Consider the following 24,886-nt stretch of genomic DNA (forward strand, 5'->3'; position numbering starts at 1 on the left):
TTCAGTTGAGGATTAGAAGGCTAAAATTGAAGTAAGTAGCTTCTGAATCCATTGAATAATGACAATGCCATTCAGCCCATCGAGTCTGCAGCGACACTCTGAGAGAGCACCCTACTCAGACCTACTCCACCACCCTACCCCCATAACCGCACCTAACCTGCGGATATAGTGAAGCTTCTAGAATGAATAGAAAGGCCAGAGGAGCCTATGAATGAAAATTGCCTGAAAACATTAAGGGAAGTCAAATATTTTTCAAGGGATACATTACTAGAAAGAAGATATCAAGGCAGGGTTGGCAAGAGATCTATATTAAATTTAATAATAAGTTATTCACATGTCTGCAATCTATATTTCTGAAAGTTAGTGAATGTGGTTTGTGTTTAGTAGCCTGACACTGATCTGCATTGTGCAGTGAGTTGGGTCTGAGCGGTTTCGAGTTACAATCGCGGGTCCGGTGTGTCCGCCGGGAGATTCCATAGGAGCCGTTTGGCGGGAACAGGGGAGCTGCTCGAGCGCTTCACCCAGAGCGAGTCCCAGAGCCCGGGGCGGGAATGGCGGCGGAGCCCGAGGCCCAGAACCAGACCGAGGCCGCACTCTCTCAGGTATCCGTTCAGGAGGAACAAGCCGGCTGATGTTTCACACCACCGACCCCCCCCCCCCCCCCCCGACATCCCCTCTGTCTCCCCCCCCCCCCCGACATTCCCTCTGTCTCTCCCCCCCCCCCCCCGGACATTCCCTCTGTCTCCCCCCCCCCCCCGGACATTCCCTCTGTCTCCTCCCCCCCCCCGGACATTCCCTCTGTCTCCCCCCCCCGACATTCCCTCTGTCTCCCCCCCCCCCCGGACATTCCCTCTGTCTCCCCCCCCCCCGACATTCCCTCTGTCTCCCCCCCCCGACATTCCCTCTGTCCCCCCCCCTTTTTCCCCACCCCCCCCGACATTCCCTCTGTCCCCCATTCCTCCCCCCGACATTCCCTCTGTCCCCCCCCCCCGACATTCCCTCTGTCTCCTCCCCCCCCGACATTCCCTCTGTCTCCCCCCCCCGACATTCCCTCTGTCCTCCCCCCCCCGACATTCCCTCTGTCCCCCCCCCCGACATTCCCTCTGTCTCCCCCCCCGACATTCCCTCTGTCTCCCCCCCCGACATTCCCTCTGGCTCCCCCCCCCGACATTCCCTCTGTCCCCCCCCCCCCGACATTCCCCCTGTCTCCCCCCCCCACATTCCCTCTGTCCCCCCCCCCCCCGACATTCCCTCTGTCTCCCCCCCCCGACATTCCCTCTGTCTCCCCCCCGACATTCCCTCTGTCCCCCCCCCCGACACTCCCTCTGTCCCCCCCCCGACATTCCCTCTGTCCCCCCCCCGACACCCCCTCTGTCTCCCCCCCCCCCGACATTCCCTCTGTCTCCCCCCCCGACATTCCCTCTGTCTCCCCCCCCCGACATTCCCTCTGTCTCCCCCCCCCCGACATTCCTCTGTCTCCCCCCCGACATTCCCTCTGTTCTCCCCCCCCCGACATTCCCTCTGTCTCCCCCCCGACATTCCCATCTGTCTCCTCCCCCCCGACACCCCTCTGTCCCCCCCCCGACACCCCCTCTGTCCCCCCCGACACCCCCTCTGTCCCCCCCGACCCCCCCCTCTGTCCCCCCCGACACCCCCTCTGTCCCCCCCGACACCCCCTCTGTCCCCCCCCGACACCCCCTCTGTCCCCCCCGACACCCCCTCTGTCCCCCCCGACACCCCCTCTGTCCCCCCCGACACCCCCTCTGTCCCCCCCGACACCCCCTCTGTCCCCCCGACACCCCCTCTGTCCCCCCGACACCCCCTCTGTCCCCCCCGACACCCCCTCTGTCCCCCCCCGACACCCCCTCTGTCCCCCCCGACACCCCCTCTGTCCCCCCCCCGACACCCCCTCTGTCCCCCCCGACACCCCCTCTGTCCCCCCCGACACCCCCTCTGTCCCCCCCGACACCCCCTCTGTCCCCCCCGACACCCCCTCTGTCCCCCCCGACACCCTCTCTGTCCCCCCCGACACCCCCTCTGTCCCCCCCGACACCCCCTCTGTCCCCCCCGTCACCCCCTCTGTCCCCCCCGTCACCCCCTCTGTCCCCCCTCTATCCCCCCCCCCCGTCACCCCCTCTGTCCCCCCCGTCACCCCCTCTGTCCCCCCCGTCACCCCCTCTGTTCCCCCCCCCCCGTCACCCCCCTCTGTCCCCCCCCGTCACCCCCTCTGTCCCCCCCGTCACCCCCTCTGTCCCCCCCCGTCACCCCCTCTGTCCCCCCCGCCCCCGTCACCCCCTCTGTCCCCCCCCCCGTCCCCCCCTCTGTCCCCCCCCCGTCACCCCCGTCTGTCCCCCCCCGTCACCCCCTCTGTCCCCCCCCCGTCACCCCCTCTGTCCCCCCCCCCCGTCACCCCCTCTGTCCCCCCCCGTCACCCCCTCTGTCCCCCCCCCCCGTCACCCCCTCTGTCCCCCCCCCCCCCGTCACCCCCCTCTGTCCCCCCCCCCCGTCACCCCCTCTGTCCCCCCCCCCCCCCCCCCCCGTCACCCCCTCTGTCTCTCTCCCCCCCCCCCCCCCCCCGGTCACCCCCTCTTCCCCCCCCCCCCCCCCCCCCCCCCCCCCCCCCCCCGGGTCACCCCCTCCTTCCCCCCCCCCCGAAGAAAATTAAAAGTTCCTCCCAAGTTATGCACAAGCTGCCTGGTAGCACAGTGGTCAGCACAGTTGCTTAACAGCTCCTGGGTCCCAGGTTCGATTTCCGGCTTGGGTCACTCTGTGCGGAGTCTGCACGATCTCCCCGTGTGTGTGTGGGTTTCCTCCGGGTGCTCCGGTTTCCTCCCACAGTCCAAAGATGTGCGGGTGAGGTGGATTGACCATGCTAAATTGCCCTTAGTGTCCAAAAAGGTTAAGTCAGGGTTACTGGATTACTGGGATAGGGTGGAGGTGTGGGCTTGAGTAGGGTGCTCTTTGTAAGGGCCGATGCAGACTCAGTGGGCCGAATGGCCTCTTTCTGCACTGTAACTTCTATGATTGCTCAGAGCAGCAAGCTTTTTCTTGATGTATGTCCATGAACCTTTGTGGAAAGTCTGTCCATTAAAATCTGCATCTCAGCCACCAGCGTTATGTGATTTCACCCTCTGGCAGCTTGACACCTGTAGTATCCTATCCTTTCCCTAGTTCCTGTGTACTGTGCCTGGTGAGTCTTCATGTACCAATTCTGTACTCCCTGTCCCAGTTTGCTTTTATTTCTAGGCCAGTACGTCTTAATTTTTTTTTCTGTTCTGCTGTTAACTTTGCAACCTGGATACCAGATTTGAAAGCGTCTGAGAAGATTAAATCTTGAGAATATTTTGTCTCTGACAGAGACTTCGTGCTGCTGTTCACTACACAGTTGGACATCTTTGCCAGGAGGTTGGGGAAGATAAAAAGATAAAGTTCAGTAAACAGACCATTGCTGCCATAGCAGAAACAACCTTCAGACAATGTGGTATGTATCTAACCGTTAAAATGCTAATTGTGATGTTTGCCCTTCCATGTGCTGGAGGCCGTTGATATTAATTTTCTCTCTTTATCCTCCTTATGTTGCACATATTTTTGTTGAGGAGAACAACAGACAGTTTTCTGTCCAAATGTCTGTCCCTAAAGCTGGATTGGATTTGTTTATTGTCACGTGTACCGAGGTACAGTGAAAAGTATTTTTCTGCGAGCAGCTCTACAGATCATTAAGTACATGGGAAGAAAAGGAAATCAAAGAAAATACATAATAGGGCAACACAACATGCACAATGTAACTATGTAAGCACCGGCATCGGATGAAGCATACAGGGGTCAGTCTATAAGAGGGTCATTTAGGGGTCTGGTAACAGCGGGGAAGAAGCTGTTTTTGAGTCTGTTTGCGTGTTCTGAGACTTCTGTATCTCCTGCCCAATGGAAGAAGTTGGAAGAGTGAGTAAGCCAGGTGGGAGGGGTCTTTGATTATGCTGCCTGCTTTCCCCAGGCAGCGGGAGGTGTAGATGGAGTCAATGAATGGGAGGCAGGTTTGTGTGATGGACTGGGCGGTGTTCACGACTCTCTGAAGTTTCTTGCGGTCCTGGGCCGAGCAATTTCCATACCAGGCTGTGATGCAGCATGATAGGATGCTTTCTATGGTGTATCTGTAAAAGATGGTAAGAGTTAATGTGGACATGCCAAATTTCCTTAGTTTCCTGAGGAAGTATAGGTACTGTTGTGCTTTCTTGGTGGTAGTGTTGACGTGGGTGGACCAGAACAGATTTTTGGTGATGTGTACACCTAGGAATTTAAAACTGCTAACCATCTCCACCTCGACCCCGTTGATGCTGACAGGGGTGTGTAGAGTACTTTGCTTCCTGAAGTCGATGACCAGCTCTTTAGTTTTGCTAGCATTGAGGGAAAGATTGTTGTCGCTGCACCACTCCACTAGGTTCTCTATCTCTCTCTCCTCTATTCTGACTCGTCGTTATTCGAGATCCACTATGGTCGTATCGTTCGCAAACTTGTAGATGGAGTTGGAACCAAATTTTGCCACGCAGTCGTGTGTGTACAGGGAGTAGCGTAGGGGGCTAAGTACAGAGCCTTGCGGGGCCCCGGTATTAAGGACTATTGTGGAGGAGGTGTTGTTTATTCGTACTGATTGTGGTCTGTGGGTCAGAAAGTCAAGGATCCAGTTGCAGAGTGAGGAGCCAAGTCCTAGGTTTTGGAGCTTTGATATGAGCTTGGCTGGGATCGTGGTGTTGAAGGCGGAGCTGTAGTCAATAAATAGGAGTCTGATGTAGGAGTCCTTGCTGTCGAGATGCTCTAGGGATGAGTGTAGGGCCAGGGAAATGGCATCTTCCGTGGACTGGTTGTGGCAGATGTGAATTATACCAGTGGGTATCGCAGTCGATCAAGGAGTTCTGGAAGTATGGAGGTATGTATCTAACCGTTAAAATGCTAATTGTGATGTTTGCCCTTCCATGTGCTGGAGGCCTTTGATTTTAATTTTCTCTCTTTATTCCCCCCCCCCCCGACAGCCCCCTCGACGCCCCCTCTGACCCCCCCCCCCCCCCCCCCCCGGACGTACACTCTCCCGCGAAGAAGCCGATGAATGGTTGCCATCTTCGGGCTGCCACCTCTGGGTGAACCCCAGTACAGATCACCTCAAGGCAAACTTAATTTTTTCCATACCCAGAAAACGTGACAAGTCTGAAAGCCATAGCTCGGTCTTCGGGGGTTTTGAGTCCCTCCATGCCAGCAGTATTCGCCGCTGGGCTATTAGGGAAGCAAAGGCCAAAACAATGGCCTCTTTCTCGCCCTGGACTCCCGGGTCTTCCGAAACCCCAGAAATTGCCACCACTGGACTCATCACCACCCTTGCTTTTGGCACCCGGGACATGATCCCCGCAAATCCCTCCCAGTACCCCCTAAGCTTAGGACATGCCCAAAATATGTGAACGTGGTTTGCTGGTCCTCCCGCGTATCTAGCGCACTTATCCTCTACCCCAAGAATTTGCTCATCCGAGCTGCCGTCATGTGGGCCGGGTGAACGACCTTAAACTGAATCAGGCCGAGCCTGGCACATGTTGAGTTTACCCTACACAGCCCGTCCTCCATCTCCCCGCCAAGCTCCTCCTCCCGTTTGAGTTTCAGTTCCTCCATCTGGGACTCTTCCCCCTTCATGAGCACCTTATAAATATCTGAGATTCAGGGCAGCACGGTGGCGCAGTGGGTTAGCCCTGCTGCCTCACGACGCTGAGGTCCCAGGTTCGGTCCCGGCTCTGGGACACTGTCAGTGTGGAGTTTGCACATTCTCCCCGTGTTTGCGTGGGTTTCGCCCCCACAACCCAAAGATGTGTGGGCTAGGTGGATTGGCCATGCTAAATTGCCCCTTAATTGGAAAAATGAATTGGGTACTCTAAATTTATTTTAAAAATAAATAAATCTGAGATTCTACCCTCTCCTCCTCCTTCTCTAGAGATTATTCTGTCCTGGATCCCTATTGGTGGGAGGCATGGGAAGGATGGGACCTGTCTGCGGACAAAGTCCCGCATCTGTAAGTACCTAAAGTAATTTCCCCTTACCAGACCAAATTTCTCCTCCAAGCCCCTCAAACTCGCAAAGCTCCCCTCCAGGATCATATCGCCCACCCTCCTCACGCCCGCCCACCGCCATGTTCGAAACCCTCCATCCATGTTCCAGGGGGCAAATCGATGGCTATAACATATTGGAGCCCAGACAGACGCACCCACCTCCCCTACATGCCTCCTCCACTGGCCCCATATCCGCAGGGCCGCCCCCACTACTGAGCTGGTGGAGTACCTGGCCTGCGACAGCGGTAGGGGAGACGCGACCAGGGCTGCCAAACTGGTGCCCCTGCACAAAGCCGCCTCCACCTGCTCGATGGTCATCTTCTTGAAGTAGGTGGGGACCTCTGAGTGGAGTTGGGACAGGTTAAAGATGTCCACGAACACGTCTGCCAGCTGGTCCGCGCAGGCTCTGAGTGCACGACCAGGGGTCCCGTCCGAGCCCGTCTCCTTCCGAGGGTTCACTTTCAGGAAGACCGATCTGACTTCGGAAGCTGTGATGGTGGGTATGGATGGGTTATGGGCTGGTGGGGCACTCGACAGCGTATTGTTGGTTTCCTGCTCGAACCGAGCATAGAATGCATGGAGTTCATCGGGGAGGGGTGCGCTGCTGCCGGAGATACTGCTTGGTTTTGCTTTGTAGCCCGTTATGTTGTTTAGGCCTTGCCACAACCAACGAGAGTCTGTCTGTGACTCTAGCTTGGTTTGATATTCTCTCTTGGCATCTTGGATGGCTTTGCGGAGGTCGTACCTGGATTTCTTGTACAGATCAGGGTTTTCTGACTTGAACGCCTCAGACCTGTCCTTCAGTAGAGAGTCAATCTTGCGATTGAGCCATGGTTTTCAGTTGCAGAACGTACATACTGCTTTCTTTGGCATGCAGTCGTCCACACATTTGCTGATGAAGTCTGTGACGGTGGTGGCATACTCATTTAAGTTGGTCGCAGTGTTCTTAAATATGGAATAGTCAGGGCAACACGGTGGCGCAGTGGTTAACACTGCAGTCTCATGGCGCCGAGGTCCCAGGTATGATCCCGGCTCTTGGTCACTGTCCGTGTGGAGTTTGCATGTTCTCCCTGTGTTTGCGTGGGTTTCACCCCCACAACCCAAAGATGTGCAGGCTAGGTGGATTGGCCACGCTAAATTGCCCCTTAATTGGAAAAAATGAATTGGGTACTCTAAATTTTAAAAAAAAAATGGACCAGTCCACTGTCTCGCAGCAGTCACGTAGGAGCTCTTCTGTTTCCTCGGACCAGCGCTGCACGAACGTCTTAGCTGGATTCTCCCGCTTGGGTTTCTGCTTGTATGTCGGAAGTTTCTGCTTGTATGGCTGCTAAAGCAGTATGAGAGAACAGCTAGGGTTACTTACCTTTCACTGGTTTATCACTCTTCTTGTATCAGTAAAGCCTCAGATACTTTCTTCCAGTTTGCTTACTCAAAAGTTTACCAAGATGTCTTTATTAACGAGGAGAACAAACCACAAACACAAGTTTAAATTCAACAATAGGGGCAGCAGGGTAGCATGGTGGTTAGCATAAATGCTTCACAGCTCCAGGGTCCCAGGTTCGATTCCCGGCTGGGTCACTGTCTGTGTGGAGTCTGCACGTCCTCCCCCTGTGTGCGTGGGTTTCCTCCGGGTGCTCCGGTTTCCTCCCACAGTCCAAAGATGTGCGGGTTAGGTGGATTGGCTATGCTAAATTGCCCGTAGTGTCCTAATAAAAGTAAGGTTAAGGGGGGGGTTGTTGGGTTACAGGTATAGGGTGGATACGTGGGTTTGAGTGGGGTGATCATGGCTCGGCACAACATTGAGGGCCGAAGGGCCTGTTCTGTGCTGTACTGTTCTATGTTCTATAATATTTATTTAACACAATTAACCCATAAATTACCCACAAAATATACTAGAGGTACCCAAGATCAGTGTGTACTGCCCGCAACGGTGGCTTGGTAGGGCTATGGATTTGATCCCTGCGTTCCTCTGGTCCGTCTTCATGAAGTTGGTTCTCACTGTCAGTCTCTTCCTTCCTTGTCTGGTTTGGTCTCGTCTTCTCTGGTCTGGTCAAGGTCACCTCCCACGGAGAGACTTCGCTCTTGATGTGCTTTAGGTACCTGTTTATATCTCACTTCCTTCACGCCCTTTTGTCATTTCCTCTGGCCTTCTGCCAATGTTGCATCGGTGTGGGGTGGGTTTAGCACCCAATGATCTGGGTTGATGACTGTTTTGACAGGATACCTGAGCCCGCCCCAGGTCTCCCACCTCTGGTGATTTAGCTACACATAACCTGTTCCCATATAAGGCAACAGCAGAAACTCTGGGTGACAGAAAGTCTGGCCCAATCTGGGCTACTGACAATACACCTGTGCATAATAACAGTAATAATCTTTTATTGTCACAAGTATGAAGTTACTGTGAAAAGCCCCTAGTCGCCACATTCCGGCGCCTGTTCGAGTAAGCCAGTATGAGAATTGAATCCGCGCTGCTGGCCTTGTTCTGCATTACAAACCAGCTGTCTTGCCCACTGAGCTAAACCGGCCCTTGAAAAATTATTCTCAAGATTTAACCTTCTCAAATGCTTTCAAGTATCAATAGGGTGCAATGGTCTCCGGGTGGATGATTGATTGGACAGGTCCAGACATATTCTGGCAGCTTGTCTGTTGGTTGCGTATTTGACTTTGGAGACCTTGGTGTGTTTGCAAATAGATCCCTGAAGGCAGAAGGTCAGGTTAATAGGGTGGTGAAAAAGGCATTTGGCACACTTGCCTTTATCGATCGTGTCATAGATTAGAAAAGCAAGGAAGTCATGTTGGATAGAACATTGGTGTGCAGTTCTGGTTGCCACATTATAGGAAGGATGCGATTGCACTGGAGGGGGTGCAGAGGAGATTCACCAGGATGTTGCCTGGGATGGAACATTTTAAGTTATGAAGTGAAGTTAGATATGCTTGGGTTGTTTTCACTGGAGCAGAGAAGACTTGGAGGGTGACCTGAATGACGTGTACAAGATTATTAGGGGCATGTACTGGGTGGATAGAGAACAGCTGTTCCCCTTAGTTGAAGGGTCGGTTACGAGGGGACACAAGTTCACGGCAAGGGGCGGGAGGTTCAGGGGGGATTTGAGGCAAAACCTTTTTACCCAGAGAGTGGTGACGGTCTGGAACGCACTGCCTGGGAGGGTGGTAGAGGCGGGATGCCTCACATCCTTTAAAAAGTACCTGGGTGGGCACTTGGCACGTCTTAACATTCGAGGCTATGGGCAAGTGCTGTCAAATGAGATTAGGATTGGCAGATCAGGTGCCTTTCATGTGGCAGACTCAATGGGCCGAAGGGCCTTTTCTGCACTGTATTTTTCTGTGATTCTGTGAAGTCTGAATTCCAACAGCCTGCCTGAGGTTTGACTGCAGTATGATGTTAAAAAGCTCAATTCTTTAATTTAGGATATCCAATTTAATCAGCCTTAAAAGTAGGACCTGGTAGGTCACCACATTCTTCACTCGGGGCTTTTTTCTGACTTCATTATTCCATGATTATTTCATTATTCTACTTTTTCTAATTGTAATAAATAGTCTTTAATGTTACGGTATGAGAGGTCAGCTTGGCTGAGCTGAATGTGCATCTTGCAGGATGTGGGAAGTCATGGGCACACCCGTGTGTGCAGACAAACACCTCTGCAGGAAGTGTCACTAGCTGTGGAAGCTTGAGCTCTGGATTTCGGAAGTCACGCTGGAGTCACGTTGTGCAATTGCGAAGCAGTGACCTCCATGCATAGCCTGTTTAGGGGAGTGGTCACACTATACGTTAGGAGCGTACAGACAGAGGGAAAGGGTGACCATCAGGCAGTCTAAGAGTACTAGACAGGTCATAGGTAGGAAGAGGGATGAAGTCCTGAAAGCAGATTTTGGATAATTAGGAAGGAAATTATAAAGCAGGATCTCAAGAGCATGTTATTCAGGAGATTAAAGAAGCATGTAGCTTGTGTAACAGAGTGATTGAGGGTAACTTTGAAAAGCATGTAGACAGGATAAACCTGATGGGTTTCTGGAGTGTGTTAAGGATGGTTTTCTCGAGCAGTATGATGAGGAACTGACTCATATTATGTAACACAAAAGACCTATTAATCTTGTAAAAGAGCCTTCAGTGATCAGTGACCTTAATATCATAGAATTTTACATTATGTGTGAAAGAGGTAGTGTAATCTGAAGCCAGTGGGTTAAATTTGAACAAAGGAAATTATGAAGGGACAAATTGGCTGAGGTGGATTGGGAAAATACATTCAGAGGTATGACAGTACATCGATCGGTAATAGATAGTCTTTAAGGAGCAATAACATAGTTTACAGCAATTCTACATTTCTTCAAAAGAATCCCAAAATAAAAGTCAATCAACTGTGGCTAAGAAAGGAAATTAAGGATTGTATAAAATTTAAAGAAAAGGCCTATAAAGTTTCCAGAAAAAGTAGCAAAACTGAGGATTGTGAGGATGTTAGAATACAGCAAAGGAAGACACCAAAACCAATAAAAGGAGAATAGAATATGAATGTAAACTAGCAAAAACAACAGCAGACTGAAAGTTATAAATGTTTGGCTAAGACAAATGTCAGGCAGTTAGGAGAATTTATAGTGGGGAATAAAAAAATGGCAGAGAAGCTAAGTGATTTCTTTATCTCTGTCTTCATGGAGGAAGGTGCAGGAATTCTCCAGAATTAGAGATCCAAAGGACATAGGAGATTGAGGAATTGAAGGAAATCAGTAAGAAGGTTATTTCAGAGCATTTTTTTTTTCCAATTAAGGGGCAATTTAGGGTGGCCAATCCACTTACCCTGCACATCTTTTGGGTTGCACACCAGCATATCTCAAGTACAAAAATATTTCAGTGATTATAGAGCCTGTGTTAACCAGTCTTGACAATCTTTCACATTTTCCTTTGATAACTGTCCTTTAAATCTAAAGCACACAATCAGAAGAGTTCACATTTCAAACAACATCACAATCACATTACTCAACTGACATTGGAGATAAATCTAGACAAAAGCTGAACTCAAAAGTGAAGTAGTGTTAAAGCAGACAATAAAGACAGTGAGGTGGTGAATGGGGGTGAGACCCATGCAGACACTGGGAGAACGTGCAAACGCCACATGGAAAGTGACCTGGGGCCAGGATTGAACCCAGTCCTCGGCGCCCTGAGGCAACGGTGCTAACCACTGTACCACCGTGCAGCCCACATTTTGGAGAGATTAATGCGACTGAAGTTTGATAAGTAACCGGGGCCTGATATTCTACATCCCGGAGTGATAATGATGGATGCAGTGGTGATTTAAAAAATAAATTTAGAGTGCCCAATTATTTTTCCAATTAAGGGGCAACTAAGTGTGGCCAATCCACCTAACCTACACATCTTTAGGTTGTGGGGGTGAAACCCACGCAGACATGGGCAGAATGTGCAAACTCCGCACGGACAGTAACCCGGAGCTGGGATTGAACCCGGGTCCTCAGTGCTAACCACTGCACCACTGTGCTGCCCTATCATCTTCCAAAATTGTACAGATTCTGAAACTTCCTGCAGATTGGAAATAGTAAATGTCACCCCACTATTTAAGAAGGGAAGGAGAGACAGGTCCCAGGTTCGATCCTGGCTCTGGGTCACGGTACGTGTGGAGTTTGCACATTCTCCCCGTGTTTGCGTGGGTTCCATCCCCACAACCCAAAGATGCGCAGGCTAGATGTATTGGCCACGCTAAATTGCCCCTTAATTTGGAAAAAAATAATTGGCACTCTAAAGTTATTTTTAAAAAAAGAAGAGAGGGAGAGGAAAACATGGGATGAAAGAGATGTCAGCCTTGCATCCGGAGGAGGAAAAATGCTAGAATGTATTATAAAAGATGTTATAAATCAAACTGATTATCTGATTGGCATAATCAACATGAAATGAATGGGAAGTCATGATTTCCAAACTTAGTTGGAGCTTTTTGAGGATGTTACTAACGGAACTGATGGAGGAGTGAGTGAAATTGTATTCTTAGATTTTCAAAAGTTTTTGGACAAGTCTCTCAGTAAATTAGGTAGCAAAATTTAAGCACCTGGGATAGGAGGTAATGTGCTGGCATTGATTAAGTATTGGCTAAGAAACCGAAAACTGAGAGAGTAGGAATAAATGGTCATTCTCGAATTGGCAGACTGTGGTTAGCGAGTTACCGGAAGGATCAGCACTTGGACTTCAGCTGTTCACAATATATATCAATGATTTGGACGTACGGACCAATGTAATACTTGTGAATGAGACAAAGCTAGCTGTGAAGGAAGTGTGTTGTGAGGAAGATGCAAAGTGGCTACAGGAGGATTTGGACAGACTTGGTGAGTGGGCACAAACTTGGCAGATGGGGTATAATGCTAAAACGTGAATTATCCACTTTGGTCGAAGCAACAGATGTGCAGAGTATTTCTTAAATTGTAAGAGATTAGAAAGTGTAGCTGTACAAAGGGACCTGTCCTTGCCAATAAGTCACCGAAAGCTAACATGCAGCTGCAACAAACAATTGGGAAAGCTAATGGCGTGTTAGCCTTTATCGCAGGAGGATTTGAGTAGAGGAGTTGAAAAGCCCTGCTTCAATTGTGTGGAACCTTGGTTAGACTGCACATGGAGTAGTGTGTGCAGTTTTGGTGCCAGCATTCGCAGGAGGTATTTAACATTATCTTGGGGGGTTATGCATGTGGAGCCTGGTTTACTGGAAGCCATTTTTGGGGTGTCGGACCAGCCCAAGTTGCAAGCAGGTGCGGGGGCTTCATAGTTCAATCCTCCTGAAATGTTGGTCTTGTAGACATCCATACGTTTTAGCCTTCGCCTCGCTGATTGCTTGTAGGTATCTTGTTGGGGTGGTGGTCAGATTCTCTGCTCTGTGCCTCGGCGTGGCGGGGGGGACCTGCTGGAGTTTTTGATCCTGGAGAAGGTGACCTTTGAGTTGAGGGAGGCAAAGGAGGAGTTCTATATTTCTTGGGGTTTGTTTATTATGCACTTTCGGGAGTTGGTTGTCATTAAATGCTCGGGGGGAGGGGTGGGGGGCAGTGGCATCAGGTAACTTCGAAAATTCGAATGCTTTAATTTGAAATTGCAGTTTCATTTGAGGAAAAGTAGCATCTTGAAATATATTATCTGGAGCATTTGTGCATCATTCAGTGCCTTGCAGTCTGACTTGGAGCTAACATTCATTAACAAACTTTATACTCTAGACTTGATTAATGAGGAATAATCATACTTGGTTTTTTAACTGTTACATTTGTCTACAAATACCAAAGACAAAACAGCTTATGTCTTAAGCTAGCGAGATGTTATCAAAAGGCCATTGAGGGGAAATTATGCTATAAGGAAGTTGATAAAAATCACTTTGATACCTAGTCATAAAGAACAGAGCAATAATGTTCAATCAGCATTTAAAAAAAAACTTAGCAGATCCACCGTGGTATTACTCACAGTGAGTCAAGAGGGTTTTATTAAAATAGATGGAATCTACCCATGAACTAATAGCCCAGTGAATGTGAATTCAAATTCCACTGCGGTAGTTTGAGTTCAGTTTAAAAAATCTGGAAGTAAGAAGCTGGCATCAATGAGCGTGATTCGGGAGCTTCTGTCCATCCCAGTGGTTAACACTTAATCACCTTCGCAAGTGGGATACTCGGTTCGACAAAACTACTGGCCGGTAAATGCCAGTGTTGCTAGCAGAACCCACACCCCGAGAATGAAAAAGACATTGGGGGAGGCCCCATGGTCTGTCAGGTACTGAAAAATAGGCCTGAAGTCTGACAGGTGTAGGATGCGGTATCACAGTCTAGCAGCAGTTATCCCTCCACGGTCATTCTAAGGTATTGACTAGTTTCTACGTTTGTTGCACTGGTCCTTGGATCCTAGCGAATTGGGATTTTAGGACATGAACTATCAGGGAGGAAATTCCTGGTTTCTGGGAAAGTTGGGTGGCCCTGAGATCAAGAAGCATTCTGAATGCTGTCTAGGAGCCCGTCAGCATTGAGCTGGCATTCTCAAATTGGGGTGGAGGCATCGGAAATTTGACGAGTGAGCCTTGAAATCCAGCAATATTGGAGAAGGAATTTTCAAGCAGACAGAAGACATTCCTGTAAATGTAAAGAGTATATATAATGGCCAGAAATTCATTGGGTAATTTACAAGCTTTTTTCAATGTAAACTAAATTCTCAGCCCTCAAAAATGGTTGAGGAGATGTTTATTAAGTCAATATCCACAATCAAAATAAATGATAACATGCATACATTAGTTTGTGTAGTCTGGTAATTTACAGAAATGTGGATTGTTTTTTGTGCTTTCTGATTTACACATGGCACAGAAACAAGCCATTCAGCCCAACCAGTTCATGACCATGTTTATGCTTTATGCATAATGCTCTCCCCCCCCCCCCCCCCCCCCCCCCCCCCAATGTATTTATTCTATTTGTTTCAACCACTTCCTCCGATAGCAAGTTTCACATTCTCATCACCTTTGAATAAGTAGTTTCTTCTGACTTCCCTATTGGACTTCTTGGTGGACTATCTTATATTTATGGCCTCTAGTTAGACTTCCAGGGGAAACAGTATCTCTCTATCCACTTAATCAAAATTTGTTCATGATTTTAAAGACCTATATTTGATTACCCCCTCTGGTGCCTTTTTCCAGAGGAAAAGAGATCCAGCCGGTTCATCTTTTTGTGGTAAATAGCCTTGCCAGGTCTCAGCGGAGGAAGTCATAGCCTGCGTAGCTTTGGAATTGCCTCTGGTAACCTGTAGTTCCCTTCTGCATGTTTTTTAATAATATATAAATTTAACTCCAAAAGAGTCATAAAGGTGTGATGTAAAAGACCAGGTTAGCCACTATGCACCCTAAATCATATCCAAAGGTTTAAAAGGAAGATGTATCTTGTGAATTAAGCCAAGAGGCACTTGTAGTGCTTTACTCAAGCCATACGTCCTCTATAGAATAGAATCCCTACAGTGTGGAAAGAGGCCGTTCCGTCCATCGAGTCTGCACTGACCCTCTGAAAGAGGTCTCTATCCAGGCTCCCTTCCTTATCCTATTCCTTGTGCCCCACCTAACCTTTTGGACACTAAGGGGCAATTTAGCATGGCCAAGCCACCTAACCTGCACATCTTTGGACTGTGGGAGGAAACCGGAGCACCCGGAGGAAACCCACGCAGACACGGGGGAAAAAGTGCAAACTCCACATAGACAGTCACCCAAGGCCAGAATTGAAACCGGGTCCCTGGTGCTGTGAGGCAGCAGAGTTAACACTGCCTTTGGCAAAAGCTTGTGCTCAGTTTCAAGCTCAACAAAGCTAAAAGCTAAACTGCCTGCTACAGACTTGGCTCGTTCCATTAATTACATAATCTCTGTCCCACTAACTGGGTTATGACCACCTTACTGAGACAAACAACCACTCCATTATCTAAACCCCAGGGAACTTTCTGTCTATAAGTAAAATTCCATTAGCCCTGCATAGCTAAACAATATACATGGTTGGACTGAACGATCTCATTTTTATGTTATCCTTAATTGCACCTTTTGCAGCTAGAGTCTAGATTCCTTAACCTAGATTATTTAATAATATTACTGCTACTCGATGTATATACCTGAACTCAGGCTTTTAAGACCATTACTGCAACAGATATAAAATACAAACTACATACCAATTTCTTACATTCATCGCACTGTCTACCCTCAGGCTTAACCAATGATCTACCAGTTTACGCAGGCAAATTCCAAATCTGAGACTGCAGGGATAGCTAGCTGCTTGGCGATCATCTATCTCCAGCAGCCCCAGGCGGGGGTGTGCACAGATATGATGAGACTCGTGCAGCTGTCACAATTGTTGTCTTTTAGGTGAAATATTAAACTGAAGCCCCATCTGCCTCCTCAGATGGATTCTGATTTGAAGAAGAGCAGGGGAGTTTTTCCTGGTGTCCAGGCCAGTGTCAAATCATAAACCAACATTACTAATACAGGTCATCTGGCCATTCTCACGTTGCTGTTCATGGGGCTGTGCTGTACATAATTGGCTGTCATGTTTCATACATTAGAATGGTGATGGTAGTTCGGAAGTACTTCATTGGCTGTAAAGTGCTTTGCGTCACCTGAGGTGTTAGGTGCATTAGAAACACAAGACTGTCTTTGTTATTGAACATACAATTGGCATCTTGAAGCTTCAAATACATTGGCAATCAGGGATGCATTAAAGTACAGCCTCTGTGATTCTCTGTGAGCATGCTGTACTATATAAGATGCCTAACCAAGAGGGAAGGAGAACTCTATAGAATTTAGAGCAGCACAGTAGTCAATCAATGGTCATGAAAACGCAGCAGCTGAAGGACATCTGTAGCCATAAAATTGATGTCACTCTTATCTAAGATGTGAAGAGGCTGAGCTGCCCATTTTAAATAATCGCCCTGTCTACATGTATAGGATAGCTCAAAGTGTTAACCACAACTCTTTTCAGCCTTCAATGTCTATCCTTTCTTTTTCTGCTGCCTCTAATGTCTTCCTCTTTTGACTATTCTCTCAAATTATCACTCTAAAACACCTCTCTCCAGCCTTATGTTTTCACCATTTCCTTTTCATGTTGAGATTTGGAGATTCAGCATTGGGAGTGGTGATGCTTCCTCAGAGTGTGCTTGTTCAAGTCATTATCTGGCTTTCTAAGGGTAGCACGGTAGCATAGTGATTAGCACTGTGGCTTCACAGCGCCAGGGTCCCAGGTTCGATTCCCTGCTGGGTCACTGTCTGTGCGGAGTCTGCACGTTCTCCCCGTGTCTGCGTGGGTTTCCTCCGGGTGCTCTGGTTTCCTCCCACAGTCCAAAGACGTGCAGGTTAGGTGGATTGGTCACGCTAAATTGCCCTTAGTGTTCAAAAAAGGTAGGAGGGGTTATTGGGTTGTGGGATTGGGTAGAAGTGAGGGTTTAAGTGGGTCGGTGCAGACTTGATAGGCCGAATGGCCTCCTTCTGTACTGTATGTTCTATGTCTAAAGTCCCACATCTTGCAGGAATTACATATCACTGTCCCATCTGTGCTCACATTTTTAGTTTTAAATTCTTTGTCCGACTTTGTAGTTTGTTATTTGTGTGCATGATCTAAACTAATCTAGATAGCATCTCCCTCCCACTCTCACCAAAACCTCACTTCAGAAGTCTTAATGGAATGAGGTGGGAATAAAGTAAAAGGTATTTGTTCAATCCCAATATTGTCTTGGTTCAAGCTCCCTTGCTCTCCTGTTCAATGATGCTCAGCTTTAGTCGCCTCAAGTGGGGCAAAGGATTTGAGTCAAAGGGGGATCTTGGCTAACATTAAGATGGAAGCTGTGTTGCATATTTAGCTTCAGAATAAGAGGCTGACTGATAACTACAGGGCCAGACTAGGTTGATCTCTTAATTAATCAAGTAGAGATGCTAATCAAATTGCACATAAAGTGGTAATGCAATGCCTAGATGTGGTGTGAAAATCTGATTGTTATGCATTTCTGTGTGCAGCAAGTTTTTTGTGTCTTTGAATATGAATGATTGACAGCTGTTTATGTGCAGGTATTTGGAGTTGAATATATACTAGACATTTCTCTCTGGTCTTCAGTTCAATCTGACCGCCAATTGGGCTTTGAGCAGTGCATGATCTAAACTGATCTAATTCGCATCTCCCTTCCACTCTCACCAAAACCCACTTAAGAAGTCTTAATGGAAAGCATTGGGAATAGAGTGACGTTATTTGTTCAAATCTAATGATGTTGTGTTGGTTCAGGCTCCCTTGCCATATATAATAATCTTTATTGTCACAAGTAGGCTTACATCACAATGAAGTTACTGTGAAAAGCCCCTAGTCGCCACATTCCGTGCATGTTTGGGTACACGGGGAGAATTCAGAATGTCTAAATTACCTAACGGCATGTCTTTTGGGACTTGTGGGAGGAAGCCGGAGCACCCGGAGGAAACCCACGCAGACACAGGGAGAACGTGCAGACTCGGCACAGGCAGTGACCCAGCCGGGAATCGAACCTTGGCCCCTGGCATTGTGAAGCCACAGTGTGAACCACTGTGCTACCGTGCTGCCCTTACCATTCGCCCCTTGCCATCACTGAAACCCCATTATCAACATGCTGGAGATTACTGTTGACCATATGGGCTAGCTATATAAATACTGTGGCTACCAGAGCAGATCAAAGCAATCCTGACACCCCAAAGCCTGTCCACCATTTACAAGTCTATAGTCAGGAGTGTCATGGAATACTTTCCACTTGCCTTGGATGAGTGCAGCTTCAACAACACTCAAGAAGCTCAACACCATCCAGAACAAAGCAACCCGCTTGATTGCTACCCTTTCAATAAACATTCAATTCCACCACCACTGACTAACAGTGGGAGCTGTGTACACAATCCACAAGATGCACTGCAGGACCTCAACGAGGTTCCTTAGATTTCCTTACAAACCCACATGTGATGAATGTAGAAATTGTTATACATTATAATTTATATTCTGTTGCAGTAATGTTATTAAAAACCCTAGTTTAAACTATTAAAGCTGCAATTACAAAGTTGTAAAAGGTGAGATAATTATTTATTTTGACAACTTACTTGGTTACAGATAAAGGGCTAATGAAATAGTGTTTTCATTGCTGGAGATTCCTTGGAGTGTAGATAATTTATTAGGAAGTGGTATTTAATCCTAGCTAAGCAGGTCATGGAACTTAGTGGGACACAGATGGTGTAATTAATGGGAGGAGCCAGGTCTGTAGTTTTGCAGTCTGTTTTCGGATTTAAAAAAAAATTTAGAGTACCCAATTCAGTTTTCCAATTAAGGGCAATTTAGTGTGGCCAGTCCACCTCGCCTGCACATCTTTGTGTTGTGGGGGTGAAACCCACGCAAACATGGGGAGAATGTGCAAACTCCACACAGACAGTGACCCAGAGCCAGGATCGAACCTGGGATCTCGGCTGCGTGAGGCAGCAGTGCTAACCCACTGCGCCACCTTGCTGCCCTTGTTTTAGGATTTTAAGTGAACAGCAGTTTTGCCAAATGCTATTAGATTCAGCAGAAGTGTACTCGATCTGCTCTTGAAAGGATTTCTCTCCAAACGTCTCTACAGAGATAACAAGTAACCTGTTTTGTTAACTTTATTTATAGGTGGCATTTGAAGTGAAATTGGAATGCTTAATTGGAATTAATGGCAGGTGTAGATATTAAGTTTTTTCTGTTATTTAAGAACTATTAATTGTCAAGCTATTTCTTTGATGATGTGGTTCGTTCCATTAAAGTTTGTTTTAACATAAAAGATAACTATTGGTCAGTGTCATCACTCCTGTGGTGAAGCATCTTTTCCTCACAGTTGTACCAGTCTATATGAGTACGGCCTCAACCTGGACCTTGGATTCATGTCACATTACATTTCCCCCCCACCATCTGGCCTGGGCATGCAAAATCCTACCAACTGTCCTGGCTTGAGACAATTTGCACCTCTTTAACCTGTGATTATCCCGCCCTCTGGATCTGTAAAGACTTAATTACCTGCAAAGGCTTGCATTCAAATTCTTAGATCTTTGACTTTGTCTATATATATATATATATATGTTTCTGGAACCTACCTCTTCATTCACCTGAGGAAGGAGCAGTGCTCCGAAAGCTAGGGATTAAAAACAAACCTGTTGAACTTTAACCTGGTGTTGTACGACTTCTTACTGTACTACAATTTGAACAATTGTTTGGGGTTCCTGTCTGGCATCCTAACAAATGTTAGGATCTGGTCCAGTATCCTAACACGTGACCGATACCCTGTAAAAGTACAAGAGGAGCAGATACCTGGGAACACGACCACCCTGAAAGTTCTCCTCCAAATCACTCACCATCCTGACTTGGAAATATATTGCCGTTCCTTCAGTGTCAGTGGATCAAAATCCTGGAACTCCCTCCCTAATAGCGCTGTGAGTGTACCTACACGTTAGGTTCTGGAAGGCAGCTCACCACCACCTTCTGAAGGGCAACTAGGGGTGGGCAATAGATGCAGGTCCAGCTGGCGATACCCACATTCCATAAATGAATAAAAAATAAAGTGGGCGAAAACTCTATTGACAACATTCAGAATGTGGCACTGAGGTTTCTATAAAAGCCAAATTTTCAGATTGTGTAAAAGGAAATATTTAATGCTATTGTTTGCAGACTTTAAGAAAGAGCAGACCGGTATGGACTTGAGAGTTATAAAAGTAATTACAGATGCGGATGGGCAAGTGCCTTCTGGAATATCATTTTCTCGATCTGTTGGGAGGATGGAAATTGTGTACAAGCAAGGCTGCTAGTTTAATAAAAATCTTGAATTTATATTGCACATTGTCACTGTCAATGTCTGAGTGCTTCATAATTGTCTGAAGCGCATTGACTTTTATCTGATAAAAATTGGTTGGAGATACAGAAAGTAAGATATTGGAGTGCTATTGTGGAGTTTTGTTATACCACTGTGAGGGGACACAGAGAACCTTGGTAGAAAGTTTTCTCCGAAAATGAATAAATTGGATAGATTGCTCTTAGTCTGGAGGAAAATAGATTTATGATCTGCATTGAATTTTCTTGCTGAAGCATGTTCTTAACCTGCTCAGTGATTACATTATAGCAAACGATAGATAATGTTAGTTTAGTACTCCTCGTGCCCACATAACATGACATGTTAACTCATTGTTTTTTCAGAAAAATAAATTTGTTGGTGCACTAGAACACCGTAATTCATTCACTCTAGGAGCCTGGCTTTTTTGCCTCGTCTCTTGTGATTTCTTTATATGTGTTTCTAAGTTCAACATTTTAAGTCTATTGTCTATATATTCAACACTTGTGTTAAGGGTAAGGTAACTGCACACCATGGGCCTAGTTGTTTGGTCGGAACTATTTTGTTTGAGATGTTGGTGCAAGATAGTTGCAAGCCAATTAGCAGGATGAATTGAATCAATGGCAATGCGCCTTTGCACGGTACTTTGTAGGGGTGGAGGAAACGATCATTTTTATTTAGTGTGGTGGTTATTCTTGAAGCTGTTCATACCCCTCTCCAAACTTCAGTGTGTGTTTTTTTTTCAAAGCTCCAGATCTTAGGGGAAGATATGTTGTCACATCCCTGTGAGCTACTTTGTTAGATTAATGCACCCATTCAAGCTAAGGAAATTGTCCTTGTAGTTTCCCTTTGATATTTTAATACTCATTTTGGTTTAAAAGATAACTTCGTTATGCGGATTCCTTTTGCTTTGAAAACTGTTTATTCAATGCATTGAGATCAAATAAAAATTAATTCTCAGAAAGCGTAGCATGCAAGCTGGCCTCCTATAGCATTTCAGGAAGTGATAAAATCTTCATTCTCAATATTGAGACACTCAAACTTTTGGCACATAATGTGGTTTTAGAGTTAATCTGGTAAAGAAAACATCTTGACACTTTTCAGAACAAGACCTTAGTTTTACTGTGCCATCGAGATTGAAAATGTATGCAAATCTACAGTTTTGCTTTGTCTTTGCAGCAGGCATTCTTCTATATATGGAGGTTCTCAAATAAGTAATCCAGATTTACCTCATCTGGTGGTCTCGCCATTTTATTGAAATGTACGCACAGCATGGTCACCTGTTCCATAAGTGGAAGATCAAGGATGACCCCAAGACCAGTTCTGACCAAGAAATCGAGACCATAGAACCCATCTGATCAACCTTCCCTTGAAGTAACAATCTTCATTTCCCCACTTAGCATCTCAGGAGGCCATTGAATTGATAAAACTAGACATCCCATTAAAAGCTTTGCATGGCAGGCAGAAGTAATGTTATCATGATCGTTGTGACTGAGGAAGGCCAGCCTTCCCCCAGCCTGTACTTCATTATCATATGTAATTGATTTTAAATAACTCCAGTATTTTCACTTCTCTATCTGGATGTCCATCCCATGTGTTGATCACTCACTCTGTGTGAAGAACAACTTCCTAATACCAGTCCTAGAAGTACTTTCTCTCTTTCTCCCCCCCCCCCCCCCCCCAAAATCTACTCCACAACTTGTAGCATTCCAGGTTTTTCCATTTACACTGTAGCTCAGTTGGTAACGTTCATGCCTCTGTCCGAAAGTTGTGGGTTCAAGTTTTATTCCAGGACTTGAGCACTGAAATCGAGGCTGACATTCCAGTGCAATACTCAGGAGGTACTACATATCGGGATGCCCACTTTCAGGTGAGACATTAAACCCGGTCTGCCCTTTCACATAGATGTAAAAAGACTCCAAGGCATTATTCATTAAGAAGTGCCGATGTGTTATCCTGGTTATCCCCAGTCCCCTGGCCAACATTTATCCCTCAATCAACAGCAGATTAGCTGGCAATTATCACATTCCTGTTTGTTGGAGCTTGCTGTGTGCAAATTGGCTGCTGACTTTGCTACATTATAACAATGACAACACTTTAAAAAGTACGTTGTTGTCTATAAGGCACTTTGGGCGACCTGTGGTCATGAAAGGCACTATATAAATTCAGATGAACTTATTTTAGGGCAGCACGGTGGCTCAGTGGTTAGCATTGCTGCCTCACGACGCCGAGGTCCCGGGTTCGATCCTGGCTCTGGGTCACTGTCCGTGTGGAGTTTGCACATTCTCCCCGTGTCTGCGTGGGTTTCGCCCCCACAGCTCAAAAGATGTGCAGGGTAGGTGGATTGGCCATGCTAAATTGCCCCTTCATTGGAAAAAATGAATTGGGTACTCTAAATTTAAAAAAAGATTAACTTATTTTCACTGTTGCTCTGTACTGGTCTACCGAGGCTCAAATCATTTACCTCACTTGGTTTCCTTTTGATCTGTGAGGCCCACTAAATTGTGTTTTTAATGGTTCCTCGAATGCGGGAATATGTATTAAAGGTGCTGGTTTGATTAACGTTTACTCTTTGTCTTACCTAACCATCTGATCAAATATGGTTTGTGACAATTTATCCCCCACCTGCTCTTCTTCTTTACGAACCATCTGAGCAAATTTATGGGTGACTTTAATCTGCATATAGATTGGATGAGTCAAATTAGTCACAGTACAATAGAGGAGGAATCTCTGGAGTGATTCGGAATGGTTTTCTGGACCAACATGCCATCTTGGATTGGGTGTTGTGAAATGAGAAAGGATTAATTGGCAATCTAGTTGTGAGAGAACCCTTTGGGATGAGTGACCGTAATATGATAGAATTCTTTATCAAGGTGGTAGTGAGCTAGTTGATTCTGAGACGAGACCAGGGTATCAATAAATGTAACTATGATTGTATGAGACATGAGTTGGCAATGATGGACTGGGAAACATTACTGAAAGGAAGAACAGTGGACAGGCATTGGCAGGCATTCAAGGAACGATAGGTGAACTACAAAAGTTGTTTATTCCTATTATGGCTCACAAGGGAAATTAGAGCTAGCATTAGATTCAAAGAAGAGGCATTCAAATTTGCAAGAAAAAGCAACAGACATGAGGATTGGGAAGAGTTTAAAATTTAGCAAAGGCGGACCAAGGGATTGATTAAGGGGAAAATACAGTAAGCTAGTGGGGAACATAAAAACTGACTGTAAAAGTTTCTATAGGTATGTAAAGAGAAAAAGATTTAGGAAAACGAATGTAGGCACCTTCCAATCATAAATGGGGAAATTCAAAGAAATAACAGGGAACAAAGAAGTGGCTGAGTATCTACATTTGTACTTTCTGTCTTCACAAAGGAAGACATGAATAATGTCTCGGAAATTCTGAGAAACAAAAGTTTTACAGAGGAGCTGAAAGAAATTAGCATTAGTAGCGAAATGGTTTTGGGGAAATTAATGGGATTGAAAGCAGACAAACCTCCAAGGCCTGATGATCTTCATCCCAGAGTAAAGCGGCCTTAGAAATAGATCCATTAATGGTAATTTTCCGAAATTCTTTGGACTCTAGAATGATTCCTACAGATTAGAGGGTAGCTAATATAACCCTGCTATTTGAAAAGGGAGGTGGAGAGAAAACAGGGAACTATAGACCTGTGAGCCTAACGTCGGTAGTAAGGAAGTTGCTGGAATCCATTATCAAGGATTTCATAAGACAGCATTTGGAAAGCAGTAGTATACTCAGACAGTCAGCATGGATTGACAAATCTACTAGAGTTCTTTGAAGATGTAACTAGTACAGTTGACCAGCGAGAACTGGTGGCTGTGGTTTATTTAACTTTCAGAAGGCTTTCAACAAGGTTTCACATTGTCTGTGCGGAATCTGCACGTTCTCCCCGTGTGTGCGTGGGCTTCCTCTGGGGGCTCCGGTTTCCCCTCTCAGTCCAAAGATGTGCAGGTTAGGCCATGCTAAATTGCCCTTTGTGTCCAAAATTGACCTTAGTGTTGGGTGGTGTTACTGGGTTATGGGGATACGGTGGAGATGTGGGCTTGGGTAGGGTGCTCTTTCCAAGAGCCGGTGCAGACTCGATGGGCCAAATGGCCTCCTCCTGCACTGTAAATTCTATGATAAATTCTATGATGAAATGATTATGTCCCGAATCGCCTCATACATTTGCTTTACTTTTAGTGCCCTTGTCCACCTATCAAAGTTAGCCTGTTTAATTCTTTCAAATTCTGTATAGATTAGACCTGGTTTTTTTCCTGGAATTCTAAACTTCTGTCGGTAGGCTTCTAGCACTAGCTCATAGGCACATAATATAGCTTTCTTCACCACATCGCAACCCCCAGATACCTCCTCTGATAGTGATGCAAACACATCATGAGCTCTACCAACTAACCTTTTTGAACCAACACCATCTACATAGTGTCTGGCCAATTCAATTGTTTAACTAATT

General features: G+C 46.6%; 1 protein-coding gene across 1 annotated transcript in view; it reads left to right on the top strand.

Moving 5' to 3' along the window:
• Positions 1-432: 432 nt before the first annotated feature.
• The window catches only part of cenps (centromere protein S), a 54,802-nt gene continuing 30,348 nt past the window's right edge, over positions 433-24,886 (top strand). The window contains exons 1-2 of the mRNA XM_038821956.1: positions 433-602; positions 3,358-3,481. Coding sequence (XP_038677884.1) covers positions 552-602; positions 3,358-3,481 — 175 coding nt within the window. The 5' untranslated portion in view covers positions 433-551. The remainder of the gene's footprint in view (positions 603-3,357; positions 3,482-24,886) is intronic.

This window comes from Scyliorhinus canicula, chromosome 16, assembly GCF_902713615.1.
Source record: "Scyliorhinus canicula chromosome 16, sScyCan1.1, whole genome shotgun sequence".
NCBI classification, from domain to species: Eukaryota; Metazoa; Chordata; class Chondrichthyes; order Carcharhiniformes; family Scyliorhinidae; genus Scyliorhinus; species Scyliorhinus canicula.